The 24,132-nt window shown below is 35.3% G+C and overlaps 1 protein-coding gene across 2 annotated transcripts in view; it reads right to left on the bottom strand.

The window, feature by feature from the left end:
- Positions 1–18,833: 18,833 nt before the first annotated feature.
- LOC149792141 (uncharacterized) overlaps positions 18,834–24,132 on the bottom strand; it is a 60,273-nt gene continuing 54,974 nt past the window's right edge. For both annotated transcript variants that reach the window (XM_089969347.1, XM_089969348.1), the window contains one exon: positions 18,834–19,802. In XM_089969347.1, the coding sequence (XP_089825473.1) occupies positions 19,274–19,802 (529 nt within the window). In that variant the 3' untranslated portion in view covers positions 18,834–19,273. The remainder of the gene's footprint in view (positions 19,803–24,132) is intronic.

Below are 24,132 nucleotides of genomic sequence, written 5' to 3'. Positions count from 1 at the left end.
CATCATCATAATACAGTTGTCTAGAATCACTTTCGGCAGGTGTGCATATAGTTGTATATTCTCGTCTGTTTTACGTCGTCCTTAGGAAAAATAAATGTTTTATAACTTTACATATGTTTTTTTGGTGTTTAGACATCATAGTACATACAATTTTGTTTTGCGTTTCAGTCAAGATCGTCAATGGTGGAAGCTTTGTCGATTATGAAAAAGAACTCCACTTTAGAAGCTTCCCTTCTCGCGGACGTTTCCTTGCTCATCGACCGCAAAAGTTACTTGTACATCATAACACGGTTTATCGTCAGCTGCGGAACATTTGTTTACAACCGACAACACGTTAAGCATTTCAGAATCGCATTCAGCAACAGTGAATTTTTCCCGATCTGGTCGAACAACGCGCTTGCTGAGCTTGATACAAGTATGTCCGCAGACTTGTCCTATATTACATCCGTGTCTACATTTTTTGTGCAATGTTATGTTAAATGTTGCATGAAAACTTGTACCGCAAACCCAACTCACGTACAAACACGTCGATATACACCCATGTCACCTTTACACAACCGAATTATATGTGTTCTGTGTGAAGATATTTCACATACATCTTATTGTTGAGATCATTTCGCATAATTACATTGGGACTTCTCTTTCCTTTTTGTTGTTGGACATCGAGTTTCCTGTGTGCACCAGAATCTCATAAAAATGAATACATTTTTTGACAAAGACTTTTTTGTTGCTGCTATCAAACAACTGAGTTCACTCAGGTACTTTTTATTATCAAATTTATTCCCAAGGATGTTAGATGCGTTATCTTAATGAATATTGGGGCCTCTGCGGTGGCCTATTGGTTAGAGCCTCCACCTCGGATGCGGTAGGTTGTGGGTTCGATAACCGGGCAAGTGATAACGAAGACTTGTAAAAATGGTACTAACAGCTACCTCGCTTGGCGTTCAGCATTAAGAGGTTAGTGTTAGGACTGATTGGCCTGGTGTCAGAATAATATGACTGGGTGGGACATTATGCTACATGTATGCGGCATGATGCCCCAGTGCTAGACATCACTATAAACTGGCACATTGCAGACAACGTAGCGATATGACTGAAAAATTGTTAAAACTGCATTAAAAATCCAAATCACACACACACACACACACACAATGAATATTGGTGAATACATGCATCAGCTAGGATTCAGGGTCAATATATATATATATATATATATATATATATATATATATATATATATATATATATATATATATATGCTCAAAGTCATCATGGAAAACATTGTGCTAAATCCGGATGTTTCTATGGTTGTAACACCAATAAAATTCCCGTGCGCATCTTTGAAAACGTTTTCTCCAGGCTTTTACCACGAACATGTCTCAACGAAAGACTTGCATAATAGTTTTTAAATTACCACATCATTTACTTAACTCAGATTATGGTGAATGCAATTTGCATATGTTAGTGTCAGCCTCAGAAGCACTCATATGTATTACAGATACGGTGGTTTAGTTCACTACGCTACGCAGCAGCCTCAGCGGAGACACAGGTGCAATATGACGGCGGTCACGTTCATCCTCATGCAGCTCTTCGGTTTCGGTTAGCATGGCTGGTGGATGAATTTTGATATTTAATAGTGCAGACGGTTCACAAAACAGTCTAACATAAACCAACTGAGGTTGATCTTGGAAAGTTGTTGTGGTCCTTAAATGTCAGAGATTGATGAAAAATTGTGGCAATTATATATTGATGAAAAATTGGGACAGTCTTAGATTGATAAATTCATACTGGTCTGAAATATTAGACAGTCTCAAATTGAAGCAAAATGGGGATAGTCATAGACTGATCAAAACTTGGGACAGTCATGGATTGAAGAAAAATTGGGAAAGTCATAGATGGATGAACATCGGGACAACTATAGACTGATAAACAATTAAGGCACTGATAGGTAAATGAAAAATTGAGACAGTCATAGATTTATAAATTCGTACTGGAAAGACGTATTGGACAGTCATAGATTGATGAAAATGTGGGACAGTCATAGATTGATACAAAATTGGGACAATCATAGAATGATGAAATATTGAGACAGTCCTAGATTAATAAATTTATACTGGACTGAAATATTGGAAGATTGATGAAAATTGAAGACAGTCATAGGTCGATGAAAAATTGGGACAGTTATAGCTTGAAAAAAGATTGTGAAAGTCACTGATTGATGAAAAATTGGGACATCGATAGATTGATACAAAACTTGGGACACAAATAGAAGAACGAAAAATTGGGACAGTTATAAGTTGATAAATTTACACTGAACTGATATATTGGACAGTCATAGATTGATGAAAAATTGGGACCGTCATAGATGGATAAAAAATTGGGACAAATATAGATTGATGGAAGTTGGGACAATCATAGATTGATGGAAACTTGGACCAGCCATATTATTTAATGGAAAATGGTTCTGTCATAGATAAATGAAAACTTGGGAAAGGCAGATTTTTGTAAACTTGGGACACTCATACATGGATAAAATATTGGGACAGTCGTACGCTGATAAAGTTCATACTGTATTGATATATTAGACAGTCATAGACTTATGAAAAATTGAGACGCACATAAATTAATGCGAAAATTGGGACAAAACAAGATTTATGTAACATTGGGACATTCGTACATGGATGAACAATTCGGACAGTCATAGATTGATACAATTCATACTGGAACGATATATTGAACAGTCATGGATTGATGGAAAACATTTGCAACACTAGTTTCGGCGAATCTTCGCCGGAGCGCTCCTTTACACTCTCGAACAGATTCACATGGTCTGCAAAGGTGATTGCGTAATTTAAAACATTTGCTGCATTTTAAACATATCGAACACCTAGACCAACACATAAGCTCGCGAATGTGTTATACGGTATTATAAATGACTATATCAACAACTTCTTCTGCATTGTTCACGTTTTCCAAGGAACACACCGTTGCGATGATTGTTTTCTAATTTCACTGCAGAATTTTCTTGCGACTCTACGGTCATTAAGTAACAAAAACAAAGCAAAAGTAACATGGTTTGTAAAATTTATCAAACAATTTAATTATCAAATTAAAAAATAAATATATGAGAGGAAATGATAGCAATGACATAGTTTTCAAGCGCTTTAGATGCTATCAGCGACTCATGTTGAAACTTGCTTAGCGAAGCCAGAATCACCGTTTGGTACGCCTCTAAATAATTGCTGGTCAACATCGCTAATTTCAGTTCCGAAATATACCACTTAAACTTTTTTCAGGCTTATTAACACGCTTTGGTATCATACAAGTACGACCGTTCCGGTGGCCTAGTGGTTAGAGCGTCCTCCTCGGATGCGGGAGGTCATGGGTTCCATCCCCGGCCGAGTCATACCAGAGACTTGCAAAAATGGTACTAACAGTTACCTCGCTTGGCGTTCAGCATTAAGAGGTTAGTGTTAGGACTGGTCGGCTTGGTGTCAGGATAATGTGACTGGGTGGGACATCATGCTACATGTATGTGGCATGATACCCCAGTGCTAGACATCACTATAAACTGGTACATTGCAGACATCGTAGCGATATCATTGAAAAATTGTTAAAACTAGGTTGCAAATCAAAACCAAACCCACGTCATACTAGTACGTACGACAAGCATTATATCTAAGCATTGGGCCTGTATTAATATTCAGTAGTATCCCGTATCCATCATATACCCGTCCTGGTCTACCATGAGAAAAATGGGACTGTGTCATCCAGGAATTGTAATTTGGGATATGCACAGAAGAAGCGGTAGTATTGGATAGCAAATCACCTGATTCCACAGTAGGTGAAATTCCTAACAGCATGTAGGTATGCGACGCAATCGTGGCCGAGACTCCGTTTCGTAACTTCAACTGATATTATTGATGATTAAATTAATCTGAATGGTCAAAGGAATGCTGACAATTTAGTATCAGGACACGTTAGGGTAAGACGGCAAGATTTGTTTGTCTGAGGGAATTTCATTAACGTTTTCAGGCCAAGTTCATGTATAAACGCAGGAAACGTAAATGACGTCATTGTGAGTAACTGCTGACTTGTTGATGTGGCCTCTGTGGCCTCGTTCCTTGTTCGCAGCCTTTGCACGAGATCGTCACACAACCCACACAATTCCGCTTTCTGCAACTGATGCAGCACTTTACTTTGAAACTCGTTTGGCGAGGAAGGTACTTGAGGTTTCTACAAGAGTTCAGATTTATGTCAAGGTCCATGTTCTATTGCGGCTGATTATTCGAATTCAAGTTGCGATTCATTCATACGATTTTGAAAGAGCAACTGACGACCTCGTTCATGAAACTATTGACGTTTTGTATTCATCATTGACTGGAAAATCGGTGGTGGTAACAGTGGAAGGTTTTCAATTGACGCTCTGACATCTAAAATCAATACATGGGTCTGTCTAAAATGTCATCTTGCACTCAGTCTTCGCGTTTGCAAAACGGGGCTTTGTGAATATTTTCGACACAAATGGCTGTCTTGATTAAAATGAACCATCTATTCATCTGTTCAATGCGTCTGTAGTTTCTGTGATTTTCTTCATTTGTGCGGCAGTTTCACCCGCAGGTTTGGTCACCGGTGTAAATGTTTATTCATACTAACATGTGAGGTCTTCCAATGAAAATCCTTGTTATTGTAACATTTGTTTACGCATTATGTGTACCCATCTACTAAAATAAACGTTCCATTTGACCGCGCATGGCTTTAATATGTCGTTCAGCTGAGTCTACGATGGCATCGCTGGTAGGTGTTTATATTCTATATGCTTATTATGATTGATACATCGTTTGCTGGACACATTTGTGTCGGACATGTTTGTGTCTAACGCTTCCGTTAATACCCGTAGCAAAAGGACGCTCCGGTTAAATAAATGATGGCTCATGGATATTTCGAACATGATTCCATAAGTATCCTGCGGCACACCAGGTCAAATTAAACGTTGCTAAATCATGCGCGACATTGCCACACAATATAACTAAATCCTTAATTCAGTTTGGAAACATTACACTGTACCTGGGTAGCATAGCTTTTGCCTGCGCGATAAAGCAATGAAGAAAACAACAAAAACGGATGAATATTTTCTCGCCCAGGCAATGTTCAATGTCGTTGTTATAACACTATAATCAGAAACATGTTTTGCAAAACCAGCTCGAGCGCAAACAAGAAATGGTAAAACTACTATTCATGGAACCAGTTTTTAGATCGGGTGTTTACATTTATGATAACTTCCGTGTTCACATGTTTATTTAAAAGGTGGAGCTGCTATTGAATCGCAGCGAATGTCACACATTAGTTTGCTTGACTATCATTAGAGTAATAAATTTACCGACCCATGACATGCAAGACAAGGGTGGCTTGATGTAAGAACCATTAACACATTTCATAAAGCTGATCTTCTGTTTCTATAACATGATCAGGTACGTAACTGAAAAGGTCGTTTGTGAATGTGCAAGTAAGCACTAGCTATTGTCGATATTGCAAGCATATACAATGAACTGGAGTAGCTGACGTCTAAAGATGCAGCAAGCGTCGCAGACGCAGTTAAACACATTTATGCCGCGACCCATTAACATGGCACAGGTTATGATGAGTGAACCGAGCTAAAGAGTTTCTTGGAGCCCTCCCTGACTAATTGGTGAAATATTATGTGAAGGTTTAAATCTTGGTTATGTTCATGTACATTACTATCAGACTATTGTGGAACGATTTAAAGATACTCTTGCACAAAGAGCGATCGAACATCTGTAAACGCAGAAATTGTTGATGATGAAATGCGAAGCGAGCTATGATCGATCTCTGACCCGAATTGATCGCATTCCACAGCAGTGTATGATCATAGAGTGATCTCACCACGCAAAAGCAGAAGCAGATGAAAGGGATATGCAATTTATGTTTTTCGTAAAACTTCGTCTCAGTCTCATATAAGAATTTCATAATCTCAATCTGGCATAATCTTTAGCAATCAAACTTCTAATAAGACTGATAAGAAATCTTCATCAGTTCATACGTGCACTTAATCCAAGATCAAAGGCCGATAGCATATAAGATTGCAACAGATTGCAAAACACACCATAACATAAAGCTATCCCAAATGCTCTTATTTCTTAAAGGTTAAAGTTATGTTAACGTATTGAAAGCAATAAATGTGTTGAGTCCAGCGGTTCCCATCTGATTTTATTATGAAGAATTGTGAATCATTTATGTCGAATGGTTGTATATTCCTTGTTACTGATTATATGTTGCTTATCCTCATTAAAACTTCTAGAGACACGGGATATTCTTATAGTCTTTTATTATCAGGTACTTTGCCTTTATCAGAGACTTCTTCAAGTGAAATTGTTCTTCCTCATGGAGTAGATAAGATTGCGGCTTTGTTGGTCTTCTTCAGCATTATGCAAATACGTTATCAGAGTTAGTCCCAGGAATCGTGACAGTCGGAGCGTAGTTTTTTACCCAAAGGTATTTGTTTATTCCTGGGCAATACTCTATATGGAGATTGTTACATATATATAATTTAATTTATATTTGATTTAAGTTGTTTTTGATTTGATTTGATTGTTTATGGGTTATTGAATCTATTTACTTTCTTTACATATCAATGTATTGTATTTTTTTACGAGGAATATCAAATTTTCCATAAAATGACGTTTGACCTAAGTTTTTGCTTAGATACATTTTCTTGGAATAAAATGATTGGTTCTTGTCAAGGACATACAGGAACTATGTGACTTTTACATGTTGACATGATCACGTGATCCTCTATTTCTCAATTAGGCATTTCCGAAATTGGAAAATACATAGTACTAATAGTGATGTTTAGAGAAAGAAATCTCAGCGTCCGGGCTTTTAAACGATTGATGTCAAGCTGTTTTCTTCTGTTGTGACCAGAATTGAAGTTTGAGTTTTTGAATTACATGTTAATTTTCCTTCAGGTTTTTTGGACCCTAGAAGATTAATTCGTTTCTCTGGAAATAATATTGTATTCATACAGAACTCTTGAACAAGGACTTTTCTTGAAAATTTTATTTGGGTTTCCAAGACTGGAGGATTAATTATTATGTTTCTACAAGGAATTATAGACGTCAACACAGTATATGCTAAACATATGGCATCGCCTTCCATCTTGGATTCTTCGTCGGGTCTCGAACTTGGAATCATAAGAACATTTCAATATTAGGACCTCAAAAATTGTATTCGTGGATTATTCTTGTATTATTTTTGGATTTGATTATGGAAATCGCAAGTTATCATATTGTTTTCATTTTTACAGTATATTTCCAGGAAAATAAATTATTTGTTACAATTGTCAAAGCTTGTCGTTTTCCCTTTTTTGTGTCAGTGTTTCTTCGAGACTAAACACGTAACATAAGAAAATAATTTTTTGGTGAGTCAAGTTTTTTTTTAGAAGAATTATTTGCCTTAAAACGTTGTTCCCATGGTAAATGAAATCGTTAATGTATACCCTCTTGTCCAATTTCTAGGGTGACAACAAAGAGAGCTCTTGCGAATGGTTTTATCAACGCACTGTTCCATATGATGACAGGTTTTATTAACCAGATCTTGAATGAGGCAACTATTTCTCCTAGCATTAATGAATCAAGAGGTATTGCTCAGGCTGATTATCTTTCTTCTACCATTCTCGTTATTCTAATAAAGGTAAGAATCAACAATCTCTTGCTGTCGAACATGAATGATCTTGAGATAATCAATTTTGTTTTAGAAGGCTATTAGCGAAACTGAAGTCGCAAAAGTACATGTTACTTTTTTGTGAAAAATGGGATCCTTATGCTAAAATGGAGACAACCTGAGGTAACCACTGGTGATGAGTGGTCGTGAAATGTGCAGCTGTTGTTAATACGTCATATAAACAAAAAATGTTTTGTCCAGCCCATAACACGTTCTTGGGTGGTGAAAATATCTTAAATTATATTTTCTTGACCAAGAATTAAAAGTGATATTTCTAAATTCTGTAAATCTTGTCACGCTTTTTAAACTTTAAGAAAAACAAATCAGATGATACATAAGGATCGTCTGCAGACTATTCCTGCACTTAACAAAGCAAAATAATTGTAGACTGTGCCTTACCAAATACTGTGTTATACAACCAATAATTTGTCATAACGTGCGTGTCCACAAGGACAATTTATTTGAGGAATATTAAAACTATTACACGAGATTAAACGTTGATATATGTCTACACTTGTATCGTTCCTAAAACTGTCCAATCTTATCAAAAGTCAAATTTTCTATCTCGATATTTCCAGCAACATACGTATCAATTATGCATTCATCAAATTGTCTGCCCATTACTCTGAAGGCCAAAAGGATTAAGAATGATTTCATCACGTTCTGAAGAATATGCATAGGTCATATTACTTTGAGACAGGCAATGATTGGAACGAGCTGGTTGATTTGCCGTTCTTTGCTGTTAGGGATCAGTTCAAGACTCAGTCGGTTTAGTCCTTTTGAACTAGGTTTTTGGTATACTTTCCTTCAACCATTGAAGTTATTAGACCAGAAATATTCTTCAACAGAAGATTCATATAGCTATCGTCTTGATTATGTTTCTGATTGCAAATAGAAATTGTGGTTGTCATGAGCTTGTGAAGTAGCAAGGCTAATCTTCAATTTACTCATACAAAAATGCAATGCAAAGGAGTTTTCAGCCTGACGATATAGATCTTGTTCTCCTGCCCATGTCTCGAAAATCTCTCTAGGCTTGGTATTATGGTTCTTATACAATATAAAAGCATGTAAGTGACTGAAATAATGTTGTAACACTCTTGTAAGGACGAAATATAAACAACTTCAAAATATCAAAATGTGAAAATAGTGTATTGATAGACATATCACTAATGTCATTCAATCAATGAAATTGTACCTGTCCCACGTAGTGCAGGTTGATAAGATGGTGTACAATCGGTCGGTACTTAATTTATTGCAACCAATCTTCGGAATTCAGACACATTGAATAATCTGAACCATAAACATTCTCGTCTAAATACCCAAGGAAAGACTGAACAAACTTGTTATTCTGTGAATATGAGTATTTTCTTCCAGATATTTTAACAATAACAACTAAATTCTACCTTGATGTTGAATATTGTAGATTTTACACCTGGCAAACAGCAGCCTTACCGGATGAATAATCTCAAAACAGGATTGTTTGTGACACGAAATTCATTATTTGATCGCCAATGGAAGTGCCTAAACTAGATAATAAGTACCTCAGTTGCACGTCATACAAACATTAACAAAGTCAATCAAACATATTTATTTCCAATGTCACGAATCGATGACTTAATTGACACATTTGAATATGCAACCTCTTTCATTAATTATTACCTTTTGTAAGGATTGTTGCGAATTCCATTCACGGAAAGAACAAAAGAAATTTCGGCATTTGTAACTCCAGCGTTTAATGAATATGATTACATCCGGTCTAGATAATTTTTACGAGTACATCGATGCCGCAATCATCTACGACAACACATTAAAAAACCACTTGAAAACCATTCAGAAATTCTTTCATCGATTCATTGAAGTAAAGTGAACAATTGATTATGGTTGACGTTTGCTTTGTTGTTCTTGTGTTATATTTTTAAAACATATTCTAGAACACTGACAAGTTAAACCTAGAAACTGAGGTTAGTGCTTTCTCTGAATGTACGTAAGCTATCAGTAAATAGCAACAGAAGTAGTATTTGGGGATGGCTAGATAAAATTAGGTTCAGAGTTCTCATAATGGCTGAGTCCATTATTTGTTTAAGTCAGGGAGCTTTAGATCAATTAAAGGCCATACTTTGAAGTGTACACCAGTTCCATCAGATCCAATGTGGCAATCAAAGTATCCAACTCTCTCCCTCCGTCCCACGTTCCCCCTCTCACTGTTTAATGACGGATAATATTTGTCATTAGGTTATGAGTAAATATGTGGAAAACATTTAATGGTTAATAGTCGTCAAGCCTATGACAATGAAACATCATTCCACTTCCCGAGTAAAATATATCATCCTAATTGAAATACGTATTTGTGTCTACTCAACATAAATCATCTTTTTATTACATATTGTTAAAGGAAAAAAAAAGCTCCGAACCTTTAACATTCCTTTAGGGTTTGTACACTGTTTATATATAAACAAAGACTTATAAAAATGGTACTAACAGCTGCCTCGCTAGACGCTCAGTATTAAGAGGTTTGTGTTAGGACTGGTCGCCCTGGTGTCAGAATAATGTACCTGGGTGGGACATCATACTACATGTTTGCAACATGATGCCCCAGTGCTAGACATCACTATAAACTGTCACACTGCAGGCATCGTAGCAATATCACTGAAAAATTGTTAAAGTTACGATAAAAATGTTAATCACATCACACTATATATATATATATATATATATATATATATATATATATATATATATATATATATATATATATATATATATATATGTGTGTGTGTGTGTGTGTGTGTGTGTGTGTGTGTATGTGTGTAGTGGAACGTGCTATGAGTGTATACGAAACAGAATTTAAAGGTGAAGGTATTTTAAGTAGTTGATTTCCAACGCTGGCAACATTCGATATAAGAAGGATAATAAACTCTATCGTATTTAATGGGGTATGTTATGGATCGCTGGGCAACATAAAACTTCTATCTCATATGTATGTGTTTTCTTACGTTTATGTCATTTATGGTAGTTTTAAACCATGATCTGGATTCCTAGATTGTACAGAAATACTAACTTTATAACTACTGCACTTCCTGTCAATAATTTTTTTAAATTTCACGTAGAAAAAAGACCACACGGCATCTACACGCAAATATATATATATATATATATATATATATATATATATATATATATATATATATATATATATATATATATATAGAGAGATAGATAGATAGATAGATAGATAGATAGATAGACAGACAGACAGACAGACAGACAGATAGATAGATAGATAGATAGATAGATAGATAGATAGATAGATAGATAATGTATATATATATATATATATATATAGAGAGAGAGAGAGAGAGAGAGAGTTTTACAAAATAAGAAGCATTTTAATAATTTTATTAAACAATAGCATGCAATTTTTCTATATACATGCAGTTTGGCTATCATATGGTGGAGAACAACTTTGATCATCGCTGCTTTTAAACTTCTGATATATTTTTATTTAAAATGTCTTCTAATAGATTTGATGATGTGACATTACATTTTATTTTTTACATGTATTGCTACCTACTAGCTGAATATATTAAGATTAGCATAACTATTAATAACTAATTTTACTTTGTCTTAAATAATAAATGTAGAATTGCTCACATGTAGAACCAAAGCAGAATAATACCGTTTACAAACAAATATAAACTATACCAATTATGTCGCTATCTTTGTTACATCGCAGAGACATTCTTATATGTGTGTGCCGTTACACTTAACATAAATTGCACGAAACATAACATAATACAATTAGCAAGAATTATAATCAACACATTTGAGACAAAAACGAATAAATATTCTATATTAAAATTCTCAACTAGATGTTAGGAACCATAATTGCAATTTAGTATCATTAGAAGTAATTGGTGAAGGTTTTATAACGAGGATGATGTTGTTTAATATGAAAACAATAACGACTGCAATGAAACTAATGGTTTTAGCAAACAATTAAACCAACTTGAAATAGATCTCGAAAATAGTCATAAGATTCATGCCTGTTCATATTGAACATTTTAAATCACTTATGACGGTGAATAAAGCTATATGTTTGTTTCATACGATCGAAGAAACAAGATGACCGCTATCGCTTAACCGGCTTGAACAGGTGTTCCGTCTTTTTTGTGCCGTTTTCACGATATTTGTACTTTTTGTCTGTTTTTATCTACGTTATTGTGTTCAGTATGTATTGGCTGTTCAATTCGTATGTGTTTCTTCATCTCTTTGTTTTGGAAATAGGAACAATTATACTTTTTATCAGCTGTCTTGTTTTTCAACAAACTGCCATCACGTGATACTTGCAAGTCAACCCGTTGATGCTACAATATACCCTCATTAATTGCTTTGAATGACCACTCCTTGGCTCTCCACACTACATTGTGCTCTAGACTAAACGAACTAGGACTACATTCATCATTACCTAAATGTAAACAGAAGGGGAAAAAGAAACGTTTTTTCTATGCTGGCCGGCGTAGAACAGGAAGACGTATTTCTGTTATATCCTTTATTTCGGGTCAAGAATTTAAAAAAAGTTCGATCGTTATATTAGATAACCTAATTCATATCCCAATTAATTCGTCAACCTTTGTATCAACTATCCAAGTGATACATCTGCGTATTGCATTATTCAATGTCCATAAAGTAGGACCACCGGAAAAGCGCACAGAAATAGTTAATTTTATCAACGACCAGAATATTTACATCTTTTTCCTGACAGAAACATGGCTAAGATCATCAAGAGATGAACCCAAGTGTGCGGATCTAACACCCACTGGTTCTCCATCAAGTCGTTCCCCCGTAATTCTCGCGGAGGTGGAATTGGTGTCATCACAAAGAACACCATGATAAAACGTCTTAACCACACCACAACAGTCAATTTCGACCACACATCGTTTGAACTAGTCCAAACCACACTCACACTGGAGCAAAGGTCAGTCCATTTTTTCTGCCTATACCACCCTCCTCCTAGTGGAAAAAACAAGCTGGCTGACTCTCTCTTTTTTGAGCAGTTTCCGAATGTCCTGGACAATGGAAATTCGATAGGTGGCAACCTGATAATTCTTGGAGATTTCAACTTTCACTTTGACTGTCCCATAAACCCAAATACATCAAATCTCATAGATTCCATTAATGTTTTCAACCTCAAACAATCGCAGTTAACCAACCCACCTATAAACATGGTCTCATTTTCGACTGGATTCTTCATAAACATGATAATAACATTCTACGGTCCTCCCTTGTATCCCATGACCATGCATCAGATCACCTCTGCATTATATGCCATCTTGACATATCAGTCCCTAACCCTCCATCTTTATCTTCTACCAAGAGAAATATCCGTATGATAAATAGAACCAAACTAATGCACGACATCCAAGCTAACCTAGAAAATTGCTAACCTCCTACCGCAGAACAACTTGATAACTACCTGCGTTCATTGCTTGACAAACATGCCCCAGCTACCAAGTCCAGAATTTCAATTCAAAGGTGTTCTCCATGGTATAGCAGTGTTTAGGGACCAGCTTCGCACTGCCAAAAGAGACCGCCGTAAAGCTGAGAGGCTTTGGCTTTCCACCAGATTCACTATTCATAAGCAAATCTATGAAGCCGGTAAGACGAATGTCACATAGTCCATGCAGCGAAATCAGCCCACTATACTACTAAGATCTTGGAAAGTTCTAGCTGCAAAGAGCTCTTCGAGATTCATTCCTAACAAGCTAATGTCAAGGAACAAATCAACACCACTTCCATTTACCTTCTCTCCAGTCAACCTTCCTGACATGTTTGCAAATTTCTTCCGTGACAAAATGCAAACCATTCGAGATAAGCTTGACACCACAATTTCAATTGACTCGTCGCCACCATACAGTTGGGATACAGAATTTGAGCGGCAACCATTAGCAGCATTTGAACCTGTCTTTGTGGATTTCCTACAAACAATCCTGATGAAGAGTGCGCCAGTGTCATGTGAACTTGATCCAATTCCAACATCATTGCTGCTTGAGTGCTTAGATCTAGTATTGCCTTCACTAACTGATGTTATTAATACCTCTCTCTCATCCGGAGAATTCCCATCATTTTTAAAAACTGCCATTGCAAAGCCTCTGCTTAAGAAACCAACACCAGACCATAACGATTTAAAGACCTACCACCCAGTTTCTAATCTCCCATTCATAACATAAATCTTTGAAATGGTTATTCTATCCCAGCTTTTATCTCATCTAAATTCAAATAGTCTTTTTAGCAATGTACACTCTGCATATCGCCCTTGCCACAGTACTGAAACTACTCTTCTAAAAGTAGTTAATGACATTCTCTCTGGGTTGGGTAACGGAAAGATTACAGTCCTCGCCCTCCTTGATTTGTATGCAGCATTTGACAAAATAGACCATGATATATTACTTCACCGTCGCCAGCATGTATTTGGCATTCATGATACAGCCTTACTGTGGTTCAAGTCCTACTTGGTCAACAGGACACAAATTGTATATGCAAATGGAATACACTCCAGCCCAGTTGATCTACGTTGTGGTGTTCCACAGGGGTCTGTTCTTGGACCTGTTCTCTTCATTATGTACACTCAGCCACTCTCAGGTGTCATAGATCGTCAATCAGTGTCTCATAAATTGTACGCCGATGACACCCAAATATACAAATCTAGCCACCCAACTGAACTTGATGCTACCATCCAAGGTGTAGAGAGGTGCATTTCTGATGTGAAATCATGGATGGCATTTAACAAGCTGCATATGAATGGTGATAAAACTGAAGCCATTCTGATCACAACACAAAGACTTTCTTATTCACATCCTTTACCTTTAACAATAGATATCAGCAACATCAATATTAAATTCAGAGTACGAAACATACGTGTTACTCTGGAGAGGACTCTCACATTGCATCAACGTGTCATGGACATATACAAGGCTGTATATCTTGAGCTGAGACGCATTAGCTCAAATCGCAAATATCTTTTAGTTGATGCCACTAAAACTCTTGTGTGTTCATTGGTACTTTCAAGACTGGACTATTGTAACTCAACTCTGTCTGGTTCATCTCAATATCTGCTCCAGAAACCTCAAAAAGTTCAAAACACAGCTGCTCGGATCATACTTAGAGTACCACCATCAGAGTACGCATCCCCTCTGCTCTGTACCCTACACTGGCTATCCATTCAATCCAGAATCAAACACAATATTTGTTCTCTTTGCTACGTTTCACTGACGGACTCTAGCCCAATACACCTATCCGACCCCACCCATGTGTAGACGCCAGCAAGATACTTACGCTCCTCTTCTGACAATCGTATGCTCATTATTCCCACTATGAAGACAAAGTCATATGGACAGCGTTCTTTTGCATACCAGGGACCATCAACGTGGAGTGAATTGCCCACTGAACTTAGACACAAAGACAGAACGACCACATTCAAGAGTGCTCTCAAACCTCACTTATTTCGACTGCAAGAACAAACTTAAAGACGTAATAATGGTTCCAACCTTAAATATTCTCAGCATGTTTTTTCTATGTTTTCTAGTTTCATGGTGTTTGTGTTTGTAGCCATATCAGTATATATGTTTTTTTATCGTATAGGTTTTGTCTAATGCTGTAAAGCGCTTAGAACTTCTAAAGATTAGCCGCTATACAAAGTCATCATTATTATTATTATTATTATTATTATTATTATTATTATTATTATTATTATTATATAGAATAACGGGTATAACCAAAATTGCATCTATTGCACAATCATCTTATAAGATCAAGTGGGAATACCGTTACACGCATTTGATGATAGATATCCACTGAGTACAATTTACCAATCGTACTGAAGTTCTGAATAACGCGTATTGACCAATGCAGTCGCATCAAACTTATTAAACCATCTCCACCAGAAGGACAGGTTATTATCGATACAACTCCAACAACAATTCTGATTGATCCACCAATAAAATTTGCCGTGGTTACAATTACAGCAACACTCAAGGCAACGGTTACTGCAGCGCCATGCCCACCCATCACATTTACAATCGCACACATGTTTGTATTTCACGCGTAACGAAGCTGCTGTTCTACTTCAAGTACTCATTTTCATGTTTGTAACATTGAGGATCCATCATAGTTCTTATATTAATCATGTAATCGCAGTGCATAAATGTTCGATAGCCCAACTTGATATGATGCAACACGCACACCCGCTGCATGTAATTACCATTGTTACTGATTCAACTGTCATACAATTGCATCAAAGCTCTGTTAGATGAATATTTAAGTCTCCTGTGATTGTGAGCTCTTGATGCTTTGCACAACGTTCAGATAGAAACGAACCAACAACGTCACTGTAAAATGTGTGAAACGATCGTTCTCGTCTCCCCCAATAACAGTTAAACGGACAAATGCATCTTTGTTGAGTAACAGTCGAGATTGTATTCCTCGTAGTTCAGTTAATGTTAATGTAACGTATTTGAGGGGGAATGTATTCTAGGTTTATGAAACGGTGCATTATAATCCATCCATGTAGAAACAATCTCTGGTTGTTTTCATCCATGGTGGTATAGTCAACGACATGTCATTCTCAAGTTCTAATGCGATCACTCAAGCTTGCCTCGAACTAGCATTGACACATCATTATAATTCCCATTGTCAATATATATTCGCAAAGTTTATATTTCAGCTTGTACGAGCGTGGCACCGATTTCGGGCAGATATTAATCAACAAGCTGAACAAATAATGGTATCAACAAAGATAATCATGTATAACAAATATCACATTAAAAAATGGCTAAGACCCGAAGACAAAAAGAACAACAACAACGCAAACAATTTAAACTGCGGGAGTTGCTCAGTTATTAGTGTTTGTGGGAGGTGGGGCGGAGGGGACGGCGATTAACCTGTAGCATTAAATCCACCCAATATGCAAGGGTAGTTTAAATGCTAACTTACATACGCAAATAAAGATTTTTCTAACAGCTCATTTGCTAGACGCTCAGCATTAAGAGGTTAGAGTTAGGACTGGTTGGCCTGGTGTTAGAATAAGGTATGTGACTGGGTAGGACATCAGACTGTATGTCAGTCCCAGTGCTAGAGAACATTATAAACTGCCACACTGCAGACATCATAACAATCTGACTGAAATATTATTAAAGCTCAGTTACAATCCAACACACAAGCACACACACAGAATCAATTAAACTCACCACTGTTCACAGAAGAATGTAGACATAAACCGCTCCCCACATTTAAAGAACTTTATCCAAACAATGCATATTTAGGGGGTAAATATGTAATGCGAATCCGACACAAAGCGAAATGTGTTTACATAGTCTGTAGTCTATTGTTCCAAGTCAAGAAACGCATATATCCGATCACAAATTCATTACAGTAAATAAAGGAAGTTCTGTATCCAGTAAGGCTTCTTTACACACGAATATTGCAACATTGTAGTGTTTAGTTATGAACGTGACATTATGTTCCTTAAACATGGATTGTCTACTGCACACTAATTGATGCTGCATCAAACAATGCGACATCTTTCTCGGAGGATATTATGTGTTGAAAAATGATTTGGTCTCTGTAAAATTTTCTTTTTATTCTGACGGACGCTTGAGATTTAACTTATATGTTATAAGAAAAGTATAATCTATTTTAATACTAGTTCAACTTAGTTTGGGACTATTTATAACTCACGACAGTTGAGAGGTGCAACCTCTGCATGAATGACCGAAATTATTCGTTCTTATTTCCTGTATCTAAATAATTTCTACCGATTATAAATGTATGTATTAGAAAGAATCTCAATTAGGTACTGATTTAATATTAATATTATATGCATGACACTCGTTGAATAAGTTATGAAATACATTTAATAATGTCTAGATCTTGCAAGTCCAATATTAAATCATTACCCATTTGAGATTGCATGTATATTGTAGATCTAAGTGCAATGATTGCATTTATTTTTGCGTTGAAGATCTATTGTTTCCAGACATATTAGGTCTATATCAACACGTTGGCACACACGGATATCGCTTGATGCTGTCTACGTGAAATCATATCATTAACATGTAGCATCTATACGATTTACGAGTGTTTCGGGTTTTTGATAGAATGAAGTTCCCTTGAATTCCAGTCCTTCAATTATGATATTGACGTCCGGGAATGAGCCATTTATGCTTTTTTCCCAGAATATTTACTCCATTGTGCTCGATGTTGCGTCACCAACGCAGCAGCTATATCACAACTGCAACGTTTACTTATTTGCTATAGATTGAACATAAGTCCCCAAGTCTTGACCGCTGCTTATATGACTTAGTGCTGCACCGCACAAAATGTACTGCCTTATTGTGTTATAAAACAAATGTGTGTGACATTTAACTTGTCATCACTAAAAAAGAAATGATCCGATTTGAAAATCACAGATTTGAAAGTTACTGTTATTAAGATGTGTGAGTCCAGATCATACATGCTTATCCAAACCGGAACTAAAGGTTCATGGAGTAAAATGATTTGTTAGAAACGATTATTGGTACCTTGTTTTTGTCACTAATCTTACCCATTGACAGAACAAGCACGTTTGTTTCAGATCTTTACATATATACAGTATCAGACTCATTTGTCACCTGACACCAATTCAATTTGAATGACATAAGACGTATCCTATGCAAAGGACATTACAATTTGCCCAGTATAGTCACAGGTGAATGAAACTTAGTTCTGTTACTTCAATTCGTTTGTTCAATATGTTCCCACAACTATTATCACATATTCCAAATAATGATAATGTTTGTTTTCTTGTAAACTTAAACAGGTTATACACACTATTACTATATATAAAGATTATTTAAAGAAAGGTACAAACTGTATTTTGTCTTGGCACGAATAGTGTGTAACCATCAATGGGGTGTTTATTGAATTGTACTAGCATTTAATGTAACTACAAAGACGGGTGAGTTCATGTTTTCCAATTAAAGAAGATGCCGCAATTGTCATAGAAATGTTTTAGTATACATTTATTTACCAGTAAATGAAGAAAGCTCAATAGTGAAAACTATGTACAACACAATTAATAAATTTAACATTATGTGGGTACACTTGGTGAATGGTAACTTCATACAATTTAACCTCCCATCAAAAGTGACGCATCTTACAAATTAACCCCCCAAAAATATAATGCGCAATCCTCAAGAGAAGGCTAGTAAAATAATGTCCAAAATGGTGCTGTAAATAACTCATTCCATCATATAAATTTGTTTCAAATTAAGGAGATAAATAAAAGGGTAATGAACGATGTCAAACATCCCGTTTGTAACACAGAATCATGAAATGACACATCATACTATAACGACTTAATTATTTCATGTTCACAGAACTACAACAGAAGTGCAAGATATATCAATTGATATGAATTAATTATAAATGTAAGTTTATAACACATGATTTATAAGTATGTATGTATAGCTATTTCTTTTATTAGAACAAAACATCTTGTTCAGTTTAGGTGGTCATAGGTTGAATCAACTGTGGCATTAGTAATGTAGCTTGTATCATAACTTGAATTGTCAAAACGATGAAACGTTGCCTTATCATAATCATTTTTGGTGTCAGTTTCCAGCACTTTGAGACGGAAATCTGTCTTGTCATACATATTCTTCGTTTGCTCCTGGTGAAAATTAGCTTTGTTATACACATTTTCCAAAGATTCTCCATTTCCCGAATACATGAGGGTGCTAGATATGCGGTGAGTCTTCTGTTCCTTCTCTACTTTGCTGTATAACCCATGATTTTCCTCATCATCGGTCACTTGTTCTATAGTAAACTTACTGTCCATTACGTTCCGACTTTGTTTGCTGACCTTGTGGGGCTGAGCATATATTACTGATCCTTCTGCGATTGGCCTCTCCAATGCAAAACTCTCTCCAATAACAGTGTCATATGAAAGATTTTTCTGAGATAGAACTCTGTCGGGTGATGAATTATTAGTAGTAGAATTTAAGACAGCATCGTGACCTTTCTTCATCCTATAAAAATGTAAATGGTTTTGTTACCTAGACAAGATTCAAACACACGAAATACACGTTAAGATGTTAATTCAGCGGACGTAAATCATACATATCTATTGTGAAATAGATACAGGGAAAAAATTCAGTTAGCTGTTAAATTTTCTTTTTTCTCGATTGTTTGATGAAATAGCGTTCAATCGTGGCTGTTTCTTTTAAAACTGCAGTTCCATTTTAATCGATGTGGAAATTGACATAAAAGCGTGTGATGATTGCTTATCTTTCACAAATAACGAATCATTACAAATTATTTATCTCGTTTTTTTATAACTGTATGGTAAAGGGAATATAGAAAAGGGAATTCCACAGAGTCCATATAGCAGTGGAGCAATATTCCATGTAAATCAATAGTTTGTTTCCACTAAGTTGCTCGTCAGCCATAACTTGTGACAGTACACAGATAATCCATCATTAACACTAGCATTGGCAACAATATGTGTATCCAACGTGCCAATGGCATCAAAATGTCACTACTAGATATCCCTCACTAAACACGTATTTACCGTATTTACCTTAAAACTGTAAACAAACTTGATCGATACATAAACAAAGTGCAAGTTAAAACCTGGGTAAAGTGAATGTATTTCCTCAACATCCGCGTTCATGACTAACTAGTCCATCTGATTCACAAAACTTGGGTTTCCCAAAACTGAAATGCATTGATCTGAGAGAGGAATTTTGCATACTTATGACTAAAAGATAACACGTTTATCGTATTAGCTTAAATTCATATAGGAGATAGGGAAGCTTTAATTTTCTTATCAAGCAATATTGCACGAGACTTGTACATAATTTGACTTATCAAAATTCTTGCGTTGATGATTTCCAAACGAATCCGATAAGACCTTTGTTCCGGCCTTCCAAATCTTCTCACACTTTTTATTTTTTTTAACGATTCAACACAACCTTCCTTACCTTTTAAAATTAATGTTATCGTACCTTTACTGTCAAAGATAAAGGCACTAACCACCGTGGTTTTTATCTAAATAAATGGACACCTCACTTACTTTGTTTTCTAGCGCCTATGACAAACCCAATGCGATTAAAAATGTTTATTTTAAAAAAGTACATTATGGCATCCACCCTTCTTTCTAATATTTCAAAAGCACTGTTCAGATGACCAAACATATTAATTGTAGATACAAACTTAAATATGAAGTCAGAAATTATATTATATGATGTAAACAAATCAAAACTAAAATTAAGAATTTATTAGAGATGAAACAATTATTGAGCCCATCGACGAAGCCGCATGTTCCTCAAAAGACATTTTTCTTGTAATGCTATGAATTCTTAACATTTGATGAACTTGTCAAACAGCAACTATCCAGCAATTGAGATAACTAATCAATTACCTATATGTATTTTGCGAATATCACACGCTGCAAACTTGATCATTTAATAGATGATGGACATGAGATTTTAAACACTTTTAAGCAGTGTAAGTAACAAACGTTCAACATGTCGATATATCAATTGAATTAAAGAGATAAATACGGCCCATACAGATTGTAGACAAACACACGTTTAAATGCTATAATTAATTTTAATTAATCTATAGTGAGCACAACTTGATATCAAATTATGGCTATTTCATTTCAACTGGAAAGAACGGATGTTAGCTTCAAAATGTGGAAAGTACTATTGGTATTTAACAGAAGTAAGTACACATGAATTAAAATCAATATATAAATGTCACATCTACCTGTTATCCGAATGGACAAAACACTATTTGCGATCGATCTTTAAATGCAAGAAGAAGCAACATAGATATCAAGTAATTTTTGCTAATTTCACTATTCCTTCTTATAATGACCGGAGATATGTGATGTACATATTCCCTTGTGACAGAGAGCAATGGACTAAAAGACGAAGGAATATTTAGGATAACATATCGTAAACGGATTGATCTAAAATGTAGCTTGGGTGCTCCATTACAGAATCAAGTTACTAGTAATATACTCTTCAAGTTAGCGTAAGCAAGTTGTCGAAAATTAATTTGATGCTAACGTTGCAATGCTTTGCATTAAAACATTTCAATATATGGAATGTGTAGATTAACAATCTGTAAAATTTATGCCGTTTTTAATTTACCAGTGAATGAATCAACACCACAACCCCACTGACAATATTATCCATTTCATCATGTTAGATCAATAACTGCTGTTATCATACGAATAACTGCTAACACAGGACCAAGTGGTGCATACATTTCTTCAAACAATTGCTTAACATTTAGCTAATAATAACTGTGTTAACGTCAGACTAAACTTTAGTATTTGCTATCTGTTAAAACTATTAAATATCCATCCATTTGAATTGTTTTACATTATTATTGTGCTGTTTTGTCTTCAAGTGTCGTCGTAATTTTTTTAATATGACTACACTGAATCAATTTTTAAATCCACAAATTGCACATTAACCCTCTTAATTATCAGACGTCTTCTATAATAACCTCTTTCCAGATATTGCTCATCTATACAATTTCAGTTTTAAAATAAAGCCTTCGTTACTTACATCATTACCTAAACATATTGTATAATTAAAGAATATTTTTTCATCATACATTTATACCGGTCGCCTGATTGTAATGGATTCTCTTTTATGTAATTTCATTTTTGTTTCCTCCATAACTTGCGTAGTATACTTCGCTGTTTGCCCAGTATCCTTAGCTATCTGATTAGCATGCTGTTTTTATAGGATTCTAGATTAGTGCATGCCATGCATTTCCTCTTTGCCCCATTGAATGACCACAACCAGTTATTTTCAACTTATAAAGGAGCTATATATTTACCTGATCATTGTTTATTGAGGAGTTTAGTTTGAGATCCCTTATTGGATGCAGCGGTTATTTCTGTAACAGGACTTTCATTTTGTATGTTGCTTTAATATGTTATTAAAGTGATCTTTAGTGTTAATAGGATCGTCAAATCATTGACGTATTAAGATATTTTTCATCATTAAAACGGATTTAAAACAACAAAAAATTAAAGAGTATAAGAGAGAAAGCTGTAGTTGGAAAGACAGAAGGGATTGAAATAAAGATCATGGTATTAGTAGCAAAACACACTTGCATGTAGATGAAGAATTAAAACATGAGCGCAAGTGAATGACTAGCAAGCATTTAACGGAAAACAATCGGAATGCAATGAAAACAAAACATATGAAATATACATAAATTCGAGAAACTTGTATATGTCAACCTCGTTATGGTATTGTCTAATTTAAAGTGTGTGTCTGATTTGTGTTAGCGATTGAGGGGAGAGGTTTTGCTTACCTGATTTGTGGCATGGTTTTAAGTAATTAAGTTGAGAACATATTTTGTAGAAGGTTACAACGTTATTTTAAATGATCACAATCACTGTACATATGGAAATTATATAAAGACTTTTTATTGTTTATGTACAGCTCTTATATCTGAACTCAAACGTCATCTAATAAATGACAAAAAAATAATTTTACGTGGTTCTGAATAAAATATGGTATTAGGTATACAACAATCGGTAAAGTTGATGCAAATGAAAACAAGTAAGACTACCATGGAAACAAATTTGAAAATAAAAAGTAAATAAATTTTATGCTGAACAACCGAGACCTATATTCCTATTTGATTTCAACTACAATAGATGTCTTAAATTTCTCTAGTAGTTTGGGAATATTAAATGCTCTGATTTTACCTAAGACGACAGCCACTACGTACCTGTCAATGCGCCACCAGCATTCGGGGAATAAAGTCCCAATTCACATGATTTGAATTTCTATTAGAGTTGAGGTCACATAAGTGACTGTGCATGAATAAGAACTGTCGACGCAACGTCATATAATATAATAATTCAACATGTTTTATTTAGAAAACATAACCATTCTTTCAGTTAGAAAAGTTGTAATTCTAATCCTGATGTTCTAACATTTCACTTTGATATTGTAGACTGTATGCAAAATATATTAAAAATGCATAAAATGACAACATCAGCAGCATTATTCGTAGTACCACTAATGGTGTTTCATTCAAGGAAAGTTATTATCCATAATCTGATTAAAATCATATCTCCGCTGTAAGTAAAGACCTGACGACGACCGCTTAAGGTTCATGTTCTGTCAGCTTTGAATTACTTAATGGAAATGCAGCTTTTATAAATATAAAAAAGAATCAGATCATGAGATACAGATTCAGGTTCTTCATCCACACTGCTCAGTATCCAAAGGCGAAGATATAAGATTTCATCTGATTGGTTGATAGCATTGGCAAGTACGATAATAACGTAGGTTTCCAGAACATGACCCATAAGCA

Source organism: Sinohyriopsis cumingii, chromosome 9 (genome assembly GCF_028554795.1).
Source record: "Sinohyriopsis cumingii isolate HCF-2022 chromosome 9, ASM2855479v2, whole genome shotgun sequence".
In the NCBI taxonomy this organism is placed as follows: Eukaryota; Metazoa; Mollusca; class Bivalvia; order Unionida; family Unionidae; genus Sinohyriopsis; species Sinohyriopsis cumingii.
The sequence above is the reverse complement of the archived record's forward strand: the minus strand, read 5'-3'. Positions and strand labels throughout refer to the sequence as shown.